This window comes from Uloborus diversus, chromosome 5 (genome assembly GCF_026930045.1).
Source record: "Uloborus diversus isolate 005 chromosome 5, Udiv.v.3.1, whole genome shotgun sequence".
Taxonomy (NCBI): domain Eukaryota; kingdom Metazoa; phylum Arthropoda; class Arachnida; order Araneae; family Uloboridae; genus Uloborus; species Uloborus diversus.
The window spans coordinates 70,084,333-70,102,328 of record NC_072735.1 but is presented as its reverse complement, the minus strand read 5'-3'; the positions used below and the strand labels follow the sequence as shown (position 1 = coordinate 70,102,328).

At 32.8% G+C, this 17,996-nt stretch overlaps 1 protein-coding gene across 1 annotated transcript in view; it reads left to right on the top strand.

Moving 5' to 3' along the window:
- Positions 1–3,069, top strand: part of LOC129221873 (homeotic protein ultrabithorax-like) — a 53,762-nt gene extending 50,693 nt beyond the window's left edge. Inside the window, exon 2 of the mRNA XM_054856240.1 lies at positions 401–3,069. Coding sequence (XP_054712215.1) covers positions 401–750 — 350 coding nt within the window. The 3' untranslated portion in view covers positions 751–3,069. The remainder of the gene's footprint in view (positions 1–400) is intronic.
- The last annotated feature ends 14,927 nt before the right edge of the window (positions 3,070–17,996 follow it).

Genomic DNA, 17,996 nt, shown 5'->3' with positions numbered 1-17,996 from the left:
TCTGTATATCTGTGCAACATTTAACTCACAACGGACGTGTCAAATGGGATCTAAAATGAAGTATGCGAAATCGAAATCTTTGGCGAAAGCATAAAGATGGAAAAGTTTGTTTTCGAAATTTTCGGGAAAAAGGCAAGAATAAAAAAAACCTTTACCGAATACAATTTTTTGTCAAGACCTTACTCTCAGTTAACCTCTTTCACCAAATTTCATGAAGTTAGTTGTGATAAAGTGCATAATATCTTGTATTTAATGTTAAATATGTTGATACGAGAGCAAGTAAATAATGTTCTTACTAAATGTTTTCCCAAGTGATAGTCGGAATAATTCAATGTTAAAAGTGTTACTATTGTTTATTTATGTTCTGTATGCGTTTAAACTAATGATATATTTTTTGCAGGTGCAAATGGTATGAGAAGAAGAGGACGACAGACATACACTCGATACCAAACACTGGAATTGGAAAAAGAATTCCACACCAACCACTACCTTACTCGACGGCGTCGGATTGAAATGGCGCATGCGCTCTGTCTCACCGAACGACAGATCAAAATATGGTTCCAGAACCGCCGAATGAAACTCAAAAAAGAGGCCCAAGCGATCAAGGAATTGAACGAACAAGAACGTCAGAACCAGGCCGCCAAAGCGACAGTTACCACTCCTATCAACCACACCAATTCCACGTCAAATTCCAATTCAAATAAGTCGGTGGAGGCTGGAAATACACCGATCAATGCCACCAAGACGTAAAACTTATTCTGAGAACTTATGATTCGGTTCCACAATTTGTTCGATTTCTCCCAGATGTTTTTAAAACTGTACACTGGAACGTTTTAATCATTGTCTTGTTTCTCATTCGAAACGTCAGAAGGATTTTTTGTGGGTTGATTCGCTTGCTAAGCTTCATTTGTGGATGGATTTTTCCTAGTGTTTTACATAAAACATCAAAGGACAACGAATCTTATTTTGTCGGAACAAATTTGCAACTTGTAAAGATGTACATAGAGTCAATACCACCTGTGAGACTTTTTTTATTTGATTAATCTTATTTTGTCAGAAACCTGATCCTCGCCTTCGCACATGCATTTCATTGTAATTTATTGAAAAAGTTTCTTGCATTTTCACATCTTTCTCAAAGATACGTTCACCAAAACTACGTCATCGTTAGATTTTGAACATGTTGTTTGTTGGCTTTGTACCATAACCTTGTATTGAAAGGCTGAGCTCTTCATTGGTCTAAACAATTTAATTGCATAAAAAAATAGTTTTGGCATAAAAGTTTATATACGTAGCCCAAGTGCCCTAGCAGATCTATTCTGGACATTCTAGGCTTTTCCCAGACGTTAACAACTGACGACGTGCCGGAAAACTTGTATAGACATTCTGGAGCAACGCTGTAAAACTTAGAACATGAATCTGATATTGGCAACTGCTTTTCGACGAAATGATAAAGAATTAACGTACAAGTGCTTGGTAATTTCCACACAATTAGCGCTATTTCTGAAATGATAACGTACAGACGGTCCAGGATAGAGCTGTAAAAGTAAGAAAATGATTGTATTCCACTAAAAATTATGCCATCTAAATTATAACATTTGCATTTTTTCACTGCAAGTATTTTCAAATCTTAAGTCATCATATTGGATATGAGAATCATTTGCTGTTTACGTTACAAACTATTTCATAGATTTCTTTTTTCTTTTTTAAATTATTCATTTATTATCATGAGTGCAGAGTTGAATGTATTAATTCTTTTATTCCTTAAAATACGTACACAAGGAACATGGCTTTGTCCAAAAGATATTACTTTTTCAATGCATTGCCAAGTATAGAACTTTTTTTTTTTTAAAGTTGGTGTTACTGCGATTCTGCTGTTACTGCAGTAAGTGTTTAAAAACATTTTAGTTAAGAATTTCCTTTACTACCATAAGTGCAGAGTGAATGTATTAATTCCTGAAAATAACTAATTAACTTGACCAAATTTAAACTTAATTAACTTTAACTTAATATTAATTAAATTATGTATTAATCGTTTAAAATACACATTAGCCATAATTTTGTCCAAAATGCATTAATTTTTCTATGTATTGCCAAATGCATTTTTTAAATTAGTTTTTGCAATACTGCATTGACTAGTATATGTTTAAAAGCATATTAGTTAAATTTCGTTGCAAATTACTTTGCCATAAATTGTAGTTATGCCTGTACAAGTATATATTGAAACACCAAGAAACTTTTTCCTTATAAGTGAAAATTTAACTACTCAGAACAAGGCATTTTATTCAAGGAAGTTCGGACTATAAAGCACTCGGATTACAGAACGTATTTTGCTTTTCCCATACCCTGTACACAACAAAAGCGAGAGCGTGTCTAAAGTGGATCATAAGTGTTACAGGAAAGAGAGAATTGCTTTGCAGAGCGAAATACTGTAAATAGAGAATATTCACAGTATTACATGAGAAAAAATGATACCAATAAACATTCAGTGATGGAGCAGAGTGCTGTATTACTGTGCATATTGTACTACATATTCAAAGTTTTAAAAAATTTTAAAAAGTCACTCATTTTCTTCTGAACTACATATTAAGTGTGTTTCTAAATCTCGAATTGTGCCCATGTAAAATATTAGACCTATGCAGTGTTCATCCTTTCAGTTCTTGATTTGCCAAATTTACAGGAGATTAACAAAACGGAGAGGTTCAAATGTTTCAAAATCGATCAAATTCAAAAGGGATATCACGCCGGAAGAGATGCCATCTCCTTCCTAAGTTGCCAAAGTTGTCGTGCTGTAATTGTACTTAATACCTTCGACTTAAGTGTTGAAGTCTAATTATACGTATTTTAAATGTGTGTTTTAACCACGCAGTCATTGAAAAGTGAGATGAATTCCAACAGTATTCTGAGCATAATTTTAGTAGAGATAAATATCTATTTCTTAAGCCATGTAATGATATACGTATTGCTGTAATTGGGTTCAATCTATCGTCCTTATATTTTACACCATATTTAAGGTGCAATCAGGCTGCTGTGTGTTGTATAAATTTTGAATAAAATGTATTTAATCTTCAATGAGTTTTGTCTCTTCTTTAAATTCAGACATTGATGCGAAATTTTCATAAAGGCTGTCCATAAATAAGTCACACTTATTTCAGCATATTTGACCCAGTTTTAGAAATAAGAAGTGAAAGTTATGCGTCATGATGGCGCTTAGTATTCCAGGTGTATTAATGGAAACCGCATAAGTGCTATTTTTAATGAATAAAATATATGTATCCTAATATTTTTTTAAATTAAACATGCTGCTGGTATACACTACTGTAGGCTACACACAGCCGATTGCATATTTGTGAAGTATACAAAAGAAAATACTTTTTTAAGAACTAAATTGATTGCACTTGAAAATTATTTTTGTAAATTTATTTATCGGACCAATCCTAGGTTCTAATCCCAATGAGTCTGGAAAGAAAAGCGTCAATGTGCTCCAAAACTTATGGTGTCAAATTAGGCACTTGGATTGAAAATCTAGGCGTCAAATCAAAGTTTTTGGTTCCAAAATGCGACTAGAGATCGCTTTATTTTAAAACTGATTTTACTCAATCCCCCACTTTTTACAAAGTGTCACCCTTCATCTTACCTCCCCCCCCCCCCTTTTTCCTTGTCAAACGTTCCGCTATGTTTCATAAATATATTGCTATTTTAAAAAATATATTTTATTTTAAACAAAATATATTATGGAGTACTTTTTGTTACGCCCTCTCTCCTCCTCACGATTTCCCGAGCCCCTCTCCCCTTTAAAGAATAACATCATTTGTGGACGAGTCCTAGTATACTTGAAATGACTTCAACATTTTTAACGCTAATATTATTGCATATAATAAACGGAAAAAATACTCTATTCTTTAAGTTTAGAACAGAAATCGTAATTAAAATACATGTATGAGTCCTGTTCCTAATCCCTTTTTATATTGATTCATCGAAATTGTTCAATCCGTTTTAGTTGATTGTTGAAATCTATATGGTTCCTAAGATTCTGATGAGAAAATTTCATGGAAAATAGAAAAGAATGAAAGAAAAATAATTTACAATATGCTTATAATCCATGAGTAAATTGAAAAAGCCAACGTACCAACACAAATTGTAAAGAAAATACTACTGCTGTTTTACAGAAACAGAGGAGCCTCTTCATCGGTGCAGAAAATTGCTCAACGCACAACAAGAAAGTCATGAGAGGAATATTTATTATTTCTTGTTTGTTCATGAGAGGAATATTATTTCTTGTTTGTTGAGCACTTTTTTTTTACACTAATGAAGGGGCTCCACGGTAGCCTTAGAATAGATAAGGTAAACACACCAGTAGTGACCATTACGTCACTAGTGGCCACTTCAAAGTTACTTATATGCTTTGAAGAAAGAAATGAACCATTAATAATGTGATTAATGTATTGGTATTTAATGTAACTATCATATTGAATCAATTTCATTCATCATTTTTGTTTGAATAATAAAGTAATGTAAATTCAGATGGCCACTACTGAAATTTTCAGATTTTGGTGTGGCTACTACTGGATCAAATTTGAGGTTTGGGAAAAAATGGATAAAAATTGAAGAAATTGAAGTTCTGGCGTTTTTAGAAAATGGGACGATTTGGGAAGAGTTGGACTAGAATACGCTCATTGAGTTTCGAATGAAGTAATTAATATTCTAGACCCACAGTTTAGAAATTTTCTTCACTGGTGGTCAATATTAGTGAGTATTAAATCTTGAAGTGGCCAATACTGGTATGCTTAACTTTTTTTGCAGTATTTTATAAACCAACCTCAAAAAACCTGATAAGTGAACTTAATATTAAGGTATTAAGTTAGTTAAAAAAAACACCGCGTAAAATAATTTGTGTATGCGGATTTTTTTCCCATCGGAAATCACTTCAATAAAGTAACTATTTTGAGTGTTTATTCTATTCCAATTTTCAAACAAAGAGGAATTACTCCCTGTCAGAGATCTTCTAGGACCCTTTGCCACAGACCATGGATTTTAGTAATTTTTTCAAGTCTTGAGATTAGTATTGTGTCTACAGCTTGCTGGCTGTAGGAAAGAGTAGTTTTAATTCTCATTTTAGTTTATTATTGTAGTTAACAGCTAGAAATAGCCGTTTTACCTCACAAGAAGATTTTAACTCACTGTAAGTGCAATAAACTAAAATTTAATCCTAAATACGCGATCAAAAGCAATTATCCCAAGGTTCATTTCAAGCTAAATAACTAAGTTATTGCTAATAGTTTTGCTGAAATTGTCGATAAAGCTTGTTTTTTTAATTAAGATAGGGAAAAAATCATTTGCTGCTTTTTCTTCTTCTAAACTAGGGAAATAGTTTTTTGACCTTTCCTAAAATTGTTAGACTTGTGATTCTGCTTTTTTTAAAACTTTCCTCCTCTGCTTCGATTCCATTGATTTTTCATTTGATTTATATTTTGTTCATTACACATTTGTTCACTTCCCTTTACTTATTTAATTACTTTAAAAGTTGAGGTCAGAAAATTATTTTTAAATGTAATCGAGCTGTTTCAGTTTATATCCTGTTCAACACTTCTTACATCATCTTCAAAAGGCGCTCAAAATATTTTCCGCTGAAGAATATGTAAAAATAAAGTTCCTTCTACCTTGTACTCAACATCGGTTGTTCAGTAGAACATGCTAGTTTTGTCGATCCAACCTCTAACCCGCAAAGCTGTACGGCAGTAATCCATTTGACCATTTCCCTGAATATCATTCAATTTTGTAGTATATTTGTCACGTCGTAGCGTGGGTCATTATTTAACTCTTTTTCGGTAAACAACGAGTGAACTGTAAGATGTTCAAAAAACAAAGAAAATAACTTAAGGAGGAAAATAATTATGCAAAGAGCTTTTGCAATGGAAACTACACTAAATATCACTGCTTTGTTTACTTGTTAGGATCAGAGTACACATATCCGGATATATATTTTCTAGTTTTCCCCGCTATTATTTCATTTTATATTTTTTCCTGAGATTATGGATAGTAATAAAACTGAAAACGTTTTCCTAGTTAATCGTCACGTTTAAAGAGATTTTAAATACTTGTTTATATTTTCTTATTCGTTTGTTTTATTTTATTTAGTTGCTCATTAGTTTTTTCCTGTGTGATGGGTAAAAATAAAGATTTTTGATTGTTAATGAGGATAAAAATCCATCTGCGTAAGAAAATTTAGAGCGGCAATGATTCAAAATGCTATGTGAACTACACACATACACACTCTCCTATTTTCATTCCTTTTTCTTTTCTTTTTTTTTCTTCAAATACATTTCCTTACTTGTGTTGGAGTATTAAAGGATAAAGATTTTTGATTAATGAATGAAAAGTTTTCCTAATTGAGAATTCTATCAAAAACTGCCTAATCCATCTTTATTTGAAGAGGTGTTTTCAATATCAACACTTAAATCTCTTCAAAAATAACTAACTTAAAACAGAAACGGTTGTTTGAATTTGTAAAATATTGAACGGTGAAAATAGTCCTTATATTGACGCAGGCATTGATTTTTCTTTCCCCCTAACTATGGTTCGTTTTCTATTTTTCGTAATAAGAAAATTTCCAAACTCATTCAAAGGAAAAGGAGAAAAAAAAAGTTTTCAATCACATATATCTTTTCTCACATAGGAACTCTCAGCAGAATGGATCAATATACGTATAGTACCTCCTTTAAAGGACACTTTTTCAGCTCTTAGTCTCTTTCAATAAGGACCTCCATATTTTACCTCTAATTAAGAGACACTCTACTTAAGGGACAGTCACAGAGAAAAATTACAACAAAATATGCATAAATGGCATTAGAAAAATCAAATTTATTGGAACTCAAGGTTCCCTTTTTGTCCAAAAATTAAGTAATAAAAGTGTTTTACATTAACATGCAAATAAATAAATATGTATTTTAAATTTCTTTCTGATGCCTACATTTACACTTTTCTCTTTCATCAATTTCTTCATGCTCACCCCAGAAAGATAGAATGCCGCCCATGACAGGCTTTTTATAGAAAACTTGAAATGTAATCACACTGGTTTTTGCATTGTAGATTACATGACATCAAACAAATCATTTAAAACATAAATTCAAACTGTAAATAATGAAAATCAGAAACAAAACTTGGTTACTACATAGTGTTTGGTAAAATTTTAACTTATATTTTTTTAACAGTTTGCATAATTCTTAATTTTATTCTTTCAATACTTAATCTTAAGTCCTATTAGTTTACATTTCTTATGAAATTATACTGTGGTAAGTACATAGCATGTAGCCATTCACCTACCTCAGAAGAAGGGACATCTCTATTTAAAGAATAAGTTGTCCAGCCCCTTAAGTGTCTCTTATTGAGAGGTTTTACTGCATTTTAAAATCTCGAAAGTGATCAACTCGGATAGAGTTTAAGGATATTTGGACGATGGGAGAAGTTTTACTAAAATAATACGTATCACTTAGCAGTGTTAATTTAAAGTATAGGCTGACAAATTCACTTTTATTCCTTTATTTTACTATTCTTGATAACAAATTATGAGAGTTTTTTAAAATTCATTTTCCTCCTACTTACACAAGTTATTTATATTACACACAAGTGTTGCTGTGAGTTTGGAAAAAGGAAAAAAATAAAGATAAGGTAGAATTTCAGCAACGATTCGGTGCATCTAATAGGAATGACTAACCCCGGTGTCATGTGAGGAAAATGTTTACATACTTGACAATGAAATGTTATTGAAGAAAACGGGGATATTTCGATAATTCGGAATCTGGCGATCTTTCTTCATTCACGTCAATTTTTGACTCCAGAACCTGCGCGAGAGGTATGTTTCGTTGCAAAGCTAAACAAAGAGAACGGAATCATCTATTTACATAGGGTTACTATAAATCAGCAGGATTACCAAAATAAAATTATTAACGCCAATGAGACTACCGCGCCAGATTTCCAATTATCGAAATATCTCCAAGTAAACTGTCGTAGGTTAAACAAGATCCCAGTTAAAAGATTTCCGGATAATCGAAGATTTATAGTTATGAATTAGTTAGAAAGGTATTCCAAAAGAAGCGGCGCGAAGGCGGCTTTAGTTGCGTTTTCAAAGTTCAAAAGTGAAGGCATAGGTTTGCTACTTCTTTAAGGGTCAGCCTATAGGCGGAATGAAACTATAAGACTGAGGTTGTATATAACTCTTTAGCTCTGCAAGATTGATTCTCTCTTGCTAATATTAATCAATAAAACATACAATGAAGGTGCTATTAAATCAATTTTCAACTTGTATGTTGCAGCACTATTCCTAATCTTTACTAATAATAAAGCTGAAAGTCTGTTACACGCGTAGCGCCTAGACCGTTTGGCCGATTTTCATGAAATTCGGCCCAAAATTAGTTCTTAGCATAGAGGTGAGCACCTCGAAGCGATTTTTCGAAAATTCGATTTTGTTCTTTTTCTATTCCAATTTTAAGAACATTTTACCGAGCATATTATCATAACGTGGACGATTAAATTACCAAATTGTCATACCAGGGAACAAGCATCACATAGACAAGCAAATTAACATAACAAAGTGGCGACAAATTCATCATCCATTGTTTGTAAATATACGGGCAAACCAAATGACCTTTTAATTTTCTAGTACGGGCAAAGCCGTGCGGGTACCGCTAGTTTTAAATAAAAATAGATTGATTTTTTTCAGCATTTGCTGACTGTACTTTTCGTACGCTTGAATATGCTAGCCTACTTCTTGTGTTTTGTGTTTTTATGAAAAATAAAAATTTCCTACAGTGAGGAAACAGTGCATTTGATAGTGAGGGGAACAGTTAGGTGTATTTTAAATTATTAATCAATATCCTTGGGATATTTTAGTCTGAAGTATTTGTTGCACTAGCAAAATGCAGGTTAGCCCATCCCCCCAAGACCGTTGGCGCATCGTCTCCAATGCTTTGGATTTCCCCCTTTGAGTAAGAGCTCCCCCCTCTCAAAAAAGAGAAAAATAACCCTTAAAAACACTTTACCTAAAAATGTTAAATTAAATTATTATTTTCTTAAACATTTTTTCGAATGTTTAAACAATGTATAAAAGCCTAACAACGTAAAAAAGTTTTTAAAAAATCACTCTTAAGGGTTAAGTTTTATTTGTGTTGCTTTGAAAACTAAGCTGAGTAAATAGATTTAATTTTTGAATTGGTGTGGAAAGCATTTTTCCTATTTTATGGTGTGTCAACACTCAGAACTGTATTAGAGAGTGTACGGTCCTTTTTTTGTTTTGATTAGAAAAATTGTGCATACTTTCTGCTTCTTAATGATGGTTTATGTTTTCTTTAAATGATTTTTCAAAAATAAAAACGTAAAAAGATATCGCCCAGCAATATCTGACTTAATGGACATTAATGCCTGTGTGTGTGTGTATTTTTTTTTTAATTTAATTCTCATTATTAAATTTTTCATTATTAAAAGTTTATTAAAGTTTAAACACAAATATGCATTTTACTTCTCCCCAAATTTTCCGAATTAGGAAAATTTTTCGCAGATCAGTGTGACCTCCCATCGAGGCGACCCTGGATGGGTATTCAGAAAAATCAAAATACCAACAACTTCCCTCTCAAGTTTTAGCGAATAAATTCAAATTTTCTAAACTTTCGTAGTATACCATCTGATAGTTTTATAACTACAGCACTGGTAAAACTGCTACTCTAATTCACGTTTTATAATTTTGCAATATTGTGAAATACGGGATTAATTACTATTAAACCCTTTAACCGATTCACATTTTCATTCCATAAGACTCATTTTGGAAGGTTTTTCCTAGGGAAAAAGCTTTGGAGCGCTTTTCTTATAAATCAGAGAGATTGTGTCATAGAAGGGGATAGGATCATAAGTTTATTTTTATCAGACCACCCAACTGTGACTCACGGAATACTCAGCACGCGTCGCGGCTTTACACAATGTGTCGTTTGCGTCATGGCTTATAGCCTATACGTCCGGTTTTCTTGTTATTGTACTTTCAGCCAACTAGGCTACAAATGCTGAAAACGTTGCTTCAGATTTAATGTGGGAAAGATTTGTTCCTGGAGCTTTGATTTTCAACGATGGTGTGAAAGGTTTTTTGAATTGTGTGTTTCTTATTGCTTGATTTCGGAATTCCGATCAGAACAGTTCGCATCATTACAAAGGAACAAAATTTAGAACAGGACGAACAGAAGTAAAGTTTAATGAACAATATTTCAAGGTAGCACTAAAAAAACAATATTCTTTTATCAACGTTCCTATGATAAGAGAAAAGGAGGATATAAGAAGTATTAATTGTGCTTTGCAGAAAAATGAATAATGGAAGGTGGTTGAGTTCTGAGCACCAAACTTCCACAGAGCTGTAATACTTTAAAAATAACACCCACCTGTCGGTTTTTTTTTTTTTTTTTTTTTTTTTTTTTTTTTTTTTTTTTTAAGGTGTGGAACATTAATCTAAAATCTGCAACACAAAACATTTATTTATTTATTAAAAGTATTGCACACTACAGAAAAAAATCTAGTAACAGTGGTAAAAATAATATAAAAATAGCAATTAAATCAATTTACACGTTTAAAATTTTAAAACATGTTATAGACTTAAAATTGTAAAACGACAAGTTAAAAATATCTAAATCACGACAATGAATGCTAAAAAGTTTGTAAAATTTAAAAAGATAAAGATTAACAAAGTTCAATCTGGTAAAAAAAAAATTAAAAAAGAACAACTCCTAAGAGTCCTACTTGGGACAGCAAGTTGTATCGAATTAACAATATCAGAGCAATCAAATAAATTATTTAGTACCTTATAGAAAAAAAGATGACACTTATCAGTTCTGTAACGCAAGTAATAAACAAGTTTGGATTGAATCTGCTCGAGAGTTTTAGCTTTATTAAACGGTCCCAAATAAGACAACAGTAAAGCTTGGAGCACACAAGACAAAAATAAAGCGTTTTAAGCGCTTGCTCATAAAAAAAATCCCTAGTCTTACGTTTGATCATTTTAAATTTAAAATAAATTTTGGCGATAAAGCGCAGAATCAGTTCTGCGCACTGTGAGGAAAAGTTGTGAAACTGAAGCTGTATAGTTGCAGTTAGTTACTAATCAATGACATACTTTACTCTTTCTCTTTTTCAGATACAGAAAACACATTTTAACTTGTAAAAAATTATTAGGTTTGTTCGTAGGGAAATATGAGTATCATTTGAGGAGCTGGTCAACTTTAGAGCAAAAAAATTCAACTCTAATGATTTGAATCGATGACTTGTATGAGGTGGTAGAGATAACAGGATTAAATGTAATTAATTAAGTATTTGCAGGTTATGCACAGAAATGTAGCTGGAGTGATTTTCCAAGATTAGTTCCACACAAGAATTTATGAAAGGGAGGATCTTGGGTCGAGATTCCCATTCTCATATCGACCACAATACTACGCCAAACATTTTCTTTTGATCTTATCCATTGTTGGGAACAAAAACAGTAAAAAATAAATTATTTAATAAAAAATAAACAAAATAAATTATAACAACAAATACTTTATTAAATTACAAAAAAAAAAAAAAAAAAAAAAAACACAAGAATTTATGTATTTATTTCTCTAATGATTCAAAAATGAAAACAGCAAAGCAAATTTACCAATATAAAAGCAGCAAGACTTGGAAACTGATTTTTTTTTTTCGTTTTGCGTGATTTTATTTTTTCTACTACGTATGTGATGGTGACGTTGCTTGAATTCAGCCGCTATCAAACATTCATTATGCTGGTACTTCTTAAGTACAGTACACTCCCGTTTATCAAAAAAAAAAAGAAAAAGAAAATCGGCGATGATTAGCTAAATGCAGATAAATGTACACATTTTCACTTAAGTATACTGCCGTGCTAAGCACAAAAGTGGTATCTGCACTTTTCATCAAAATTGAGTGAAGGTCCCCAGATGATTCTCTGTCACATATTTCACCAAAATACAATGTTGTATGATCGTTTGTTAATGACAAATATTTTATTAAAAAATCTAAAAAAGTTGCATCTGAATCAAATACATGGAGCCGCACAACGTTAAACGGCAATTTCTCATTTTGAACTCAGCTGCAGATACGATTTTTGCGCTTAGCACGGCAGTATAGTGCAAAATCTATTTCTAGACATTCCTTTTTCTTCCTTCCCCTTCCCTTCCAGTGCCATCAAACCTTCCATGGTAACAGAATCCTTACTACTTGAAACCAGATTTTTAAATATACACTACTCACTACTTACTGCATCAAATCTACACTACTCACTACTTACTGCATCAAATCTACACTACTTACTAATTTTTGGATCTACACGACTTACGCGCGTAATCGAGGGTCCGGGTCAGTATTGTTCAAAAAATTTTCCCTCCCCACTCCTTTGCACTTTTAGTGTAACATAGCTTGATCTGTTTCAGTTCAACAGTTTGCACCATTTGGTCGCGTATGTGTGTAATCCATTTGTAATAATGAGTCAGCCTTTTTTTTAGATTTTACATAATTTATTTTTATTCACTGTTATTATTTTTTGCTATAATTTAAATGTATGCAAGTTATTTATTGATCTTTTTGCAGCTATTACATACACTAGTGTCGTTTCTTACTTACTTTGAGAACCATCCGCGAATTCGGTTATCCGCGGTTACAGTGCCTTCCTATTCCACGGATAATCGGGAGTTAACTGTATGTTTTTTGCTCGGAATCAAAATAGTATACAGTAGGCGCCGCTTAATGTGATCACGGTTTATGTTATCATTCGCTTAATGTTATATCAGAATCGCTAAGTCCCGGAACACAAGTCAGAAAAAGTCGGATATTGTAATCAGTGTCTTCATTTGTTGTTATCACTTATTCATAAACTTTCAATCCCCCCCCCCTTTTGATCCTCAAATACAAAGGCAAACATTGACAAGAAACTGTCTGTGTGGCGTTTTGTAGTTTTCAATAGCAATGCTATCTTTTTCTAGGAGTGGAACTACAGGAAGTTCGTTCTTAGTCACCACCGACTCCCTTTAAGCACGGACGGATCCAGAAATGTTTCAAGGGAGGGGCGATTGATTTTTGTTACTTACTTTTTCTTTGTTTACAGATTTAAAATTATTGGTCACAAAGGTCTTGGACTTCAATTCCGAAACAGTTCCGAAATACGGTCCCAAACCCAAACTTCCCTTCTCCCAACATCAATGAAACTCGTCTAAATTTGCATTTTGAACTTCATTTTCGAAAAATTGCCGGTGGAGAGTACCTCAAGGGAGGGGCGATCGCCCCCATCGCCTCCCTTGTATCCGTCCCTGCCTCTAAGATGCCTTTTGTTTGCATGTGCAAAAATTCATTAACGTCATTGAAAGACTTTTGATCGGGAGTCATTTTTTATTTCACCCATTACTATAAGTTAAAAATTGCATATTTTCTTTTATATAATTCGGATATTCCCATTCTACTAATTTAGTGATTTGAAATTTAAAACCGTGTTTTACAGAGTAATTGTAATTGCAATTCGCAATTGCAAAAATAAATGTTTCTGAATTTGAAAAAAATCAATATTTTGTGTCGCCAGGATTCTTTTCTATTATTGTTATCAATCAGTTATTGTATAAGTCCCAAAGTGATTACATTAAGCGGAGCCTACTGTATTTATACAGGGAGGGCGTAAAGTTCCTACTTGTCACTTCAACTGTCGAACTGACAAGGGACCTGGGTGGAATTGTGGGCTTTCCTTTCAGGACGAACAATTAAGCAATTATTTCAGTTTTAATTAGTCAACAGCTTCGAGTAACTCTCTTAGCTATCTTCTCGCAAGCTGTAAAGTGGAGAGAGGGAATAAATTTCATTTGCTGCAAATTTCTGGATTTTAGGTATATAGGGTAAATGCTCCAGTAGTCGGTCAGTTTTTTCTGGTTTAGTCATTTTGCATGACAGGAACAGAGGATCCTCGGAGAGTGAAGTAGTCGATCAGTCTCCAGTAGTCGACCACAAGGACATAAAACTTCTTACAAATAGAATATATTCAGCTCAAAATCGGATATGACGCATTCCCAAGTTCCTTTACCTGTCCCCAATTATCATCCAATAACAGTGAAGTTGTAAGTACTTTTCATTAAGTAGTAACGAGTCATTTTATTTTAAATGGTGTGCCCATCCTCCTAGTTTGCGATTCTGCTTTTTTTTTTCTTTTTTTTTTTAAGAAGACACTTCATCTTTAAACGTTAAGTACCCTGTCTTTTTCGTTCTGCTGTAAATTTGCTTTTATTTATGTTTTAATTGATTGTATTACATAACGTTTCAATTAAAAAATAAACTCCTTCTTTGACTCGACTATTTTAGAAGGGTGGCCGACCTCTGGGTACTGAATTCATATGCATTTCGAATAGTCGGCCAAGGCAGATTGACCACTAGTTCTTGGTCTACTGTTTGGTTGATGTACCCAATAGTCGACTGCGTACTGAATATGGATTTTCTATTGTTCACCAAATAGTAATTGAAATAAAGTATTGACACAGCAGCAATTTAGCTGTTTTGAGTAAAAATTCCCCTTCTAAGGTCATTTCTTCAAAAGAAAATGCTTAAATTTAGTGCCTTATTATTATTATTATTATTATTTTGACAAAAAGAGTCGTTTTATCATTTTGCTGTTTCTAATGTTGATTTTAGTATAGAAGTCTCAAAAACAGGGTTGAAAACAGGTTGTAAATTCAGTCCGTCGTCGCGTTTAGAACATAAGTTCTAATACTCAACTTGTCATTACCAAATGGTAATTTATCTTTTTTTTTTTTAATCGAATCATGATGCGTTGACAAGGAAATCAAAAGTTATTTCTTGTTTAAAATTATGATGATTTTTTAAAAAAATAACATGATTTCGAAGTTGCATTACATTACTACCCCCTTCATTTTAGTTCATTCATTGTTTACTAATGTTCTTGTTGTAAGCTGTAAGATTATCTTCATGGAGTCCCCTATTTCTCAATTTCAATTTACCCACATACAGGCCCGTCATTTGAGCAATCAGGGGGGGGGGGAGCAAATGACCCAAAGCCACTTTCCAAACCTAATTTAAATTTTGCATTTTTGCTAGTATTTTGCTTGATCCTTATTTCCTTTAAAATGCATTGAATTCATGCACCCCCCCCCCCCCCCGAAAACGAAAATACGGACCTGCCAACACAATTCGCTTTACTCCAGTTCGTTCACAACAAAAGTGTCTTTCTTTATGATAAATTGTTTTCGATGTGCTAACGATTGCCAATCTTGTGCTCTTCGAACAGATTTTTACTCGTATTTTTTGAGGTGAAATTGTTTCCAAAACTACAATTTTAATTTTATGGTCCATATGTTGAAGTTTCGTTCTAAAGAACATTGACCAGTCAATAATATCGATCATTAATTCACTCTTTGTCGATCATGAATTCTATCAACTCTTTTATTGAGTATTTATTTTAGCAAACGCAGTTAATACAGAAACATTTTATGCCAGGAGGGTGGGGGGGGGGGGCGGATTTACTCATGATCTCAAAATTCCTTTCCGCCAAAACCCAGGCGACATAAAAAATGCAGCATTGTTTCGTAATAATTGGAAAAATTAGTTTTGTAAGTACAATGCTGTGTTAGCATTAAAATTAAAGAAAATAAAACTGCCGACTACTGGGCTCATACATGGACGAACACTGGATGTCTATGGCCGACTACTGGAGCATTTTCTCGTATTGACTTTTAGTTATTTTACTTTACTTTTAGTTATATGTAACGGTTAGTTTTTAAAATAAAAATGTTTTATTTCCGAAACAATTTAGTGAATCATTATCAGAAAGGTATAGTCTAAAGTCTTACAATGTTTTTGTTGTTGTGTTGATTGTTGAAATTTATAGGTTAACAAAAAAACAGAAATCGCTCTCTTAAATGGCCGACTACTGGAGCCTTTACAATTATAGCGAAACATTTGATTTTTTCACACTAACTTAGTACGAAAAAAAATTAATGTTCAAATTTGTTTTGTGTTTGCTTTCAAATGTGCATAATAAATTTATTTTCTTACTTATTTGTTTATTTTAAATTTTTTTCTTTAATCATGGAAAAAAAATCACAGATATTTTTTTGATGTAGTAAAAGACAAAGATTTACAAGTAATAAAGTTATATGAAAGGAGTGTTGAAAATTTCAGCAAAAATCTACTAATTCTTCTTCTAAGGCTGATGCAGCATCACATTCTTCGAAAGATCTGCTTGAAAAAACCAATGTTCCTAACAATTATCTAAACTTAGGCAAGATTTTTTTTTTTTTCAAAATCAAATTCAATATGTGAATACACGCCGAATAATTTCAGTCAAAACACATTAAGAAACAAACTGCATTAAGTGCAAATTTAGTATCAACACATAAACGTAGCTTTTCTCTGACGTACCAAAGATTTTAAATTTTTCCGAAGAAAAAAATTCAAGTTTGCTTATCATTTAACCGTCTGGATCTTTTTTATGATTTAGAATTACTGTATTAAGCTGACAAGAAGTAAAAATAAGTATTTGCATGCATGTGCTGGAAATTTAATACAGAAAGCAAACTTCAAAACTAAAAAATATATATTGAACCAAATAATTAATGCACTGTGAAAAACTCTTCAAACAAAGAGAAATTTACACCAAATTCTTATTGACACAAAGGCACAGCCCTTTTTTGCAGCTGCCTATCAGAGCCTGCACTACTTTTTCGACAATTAGCAAATATTTATTTACTAATGCTAACAGAGTCTCAAATAAACTACGAATTTTTCCTTCTGGAAGGCAGATTTTGAGAAAGGCTATTAGTGAAAACTTCTGAAAGTTGGGGGGAGATTCTCAAACTTTTCTGTTGTGCACCTTTCCGTGAATGCAAATCAGCATAAGTGCGGGAGGAAGTCTCTCCAGGAATAAAAACAAGTTTCAGCCACCCCTTGAGCAAACGATAGCTAGCGAGAGAGAATGGCTGCTTCCGTCAATAACATTTCAAGCGACCCTGCGTAATTAAAGCCGAGCGTCATTAGGGGACGCGAAGATTCTGAGCGCGAACTAGACCTCATTAAGTCGATTAAGAAGCGCTTTTAATTAAAGTAGAAGGAATAAGTTTTATCTTTAATGTGCCTCTTTGCTCTAAATTATCGCGGTTGTGCAAACAGTTCTTCCGTTTAACTTTTCGAAAGAATCGCTCGCAGTGTCTGGACATAAAATTCGTTCTGAAATTGGAATGAGGCAAAAAACAAAGGTCGGGAGTTTTCGATAATATGGATTGGTTCTAATTATTCCTCAAGTCTGAGAAGGTGTAATTTTTCGCGTTCAGTAAATTCAGTAAGTCAGAATTTTGTGAAAAATTTGAAGCTGCAGGCAAACAGAGTAAGTTAACTTGAATGAATTATATTATTTATTGGTTTGACTTCGTAGAGGAAACTTGGTAACGTTCTGTTTCTAATGAGTTTTTTTCGTCTATTGACATTGACGCTAAGTTGACTTCAAAGTATCTTTGATGTAGACAAAACATATCTAGAAATAAGAATGTGATAGAAAACACTGGTTGGGGTTTTTCGATGATATGGATTGGTTCTAATTATTCCAAGTCTAAGAGGGTGTGATTTTTCGCGTTCAGTAACTTCAGTAAGTCAGAATTTTGTGAAAAATTGAAAGCTGTTGGCGAACAGAGTAAGTTTGAATGAATTTTTATTTATTGGTTTGACTTCGCATGTAGAGGAAGCAACCAGTAACATTTTGTCTCTTATGAACTTTTTTCACCTATTGATCTTTGACGCTACTTCAAAGATAGTTTGAAGCAGAAAAAAAACTATCTATAGAGAACTAAGAATGTGACAGAAAATACAGGTCGGAATTTTTCGCTGATATGGATTGGTTCTAATCAGTGGTTGGAAAAACTACATTTTTTTTGTAGCGAACTACAACTACAACTACTTTAGCACAAATGTAGTTAACTACAACTACAACTACT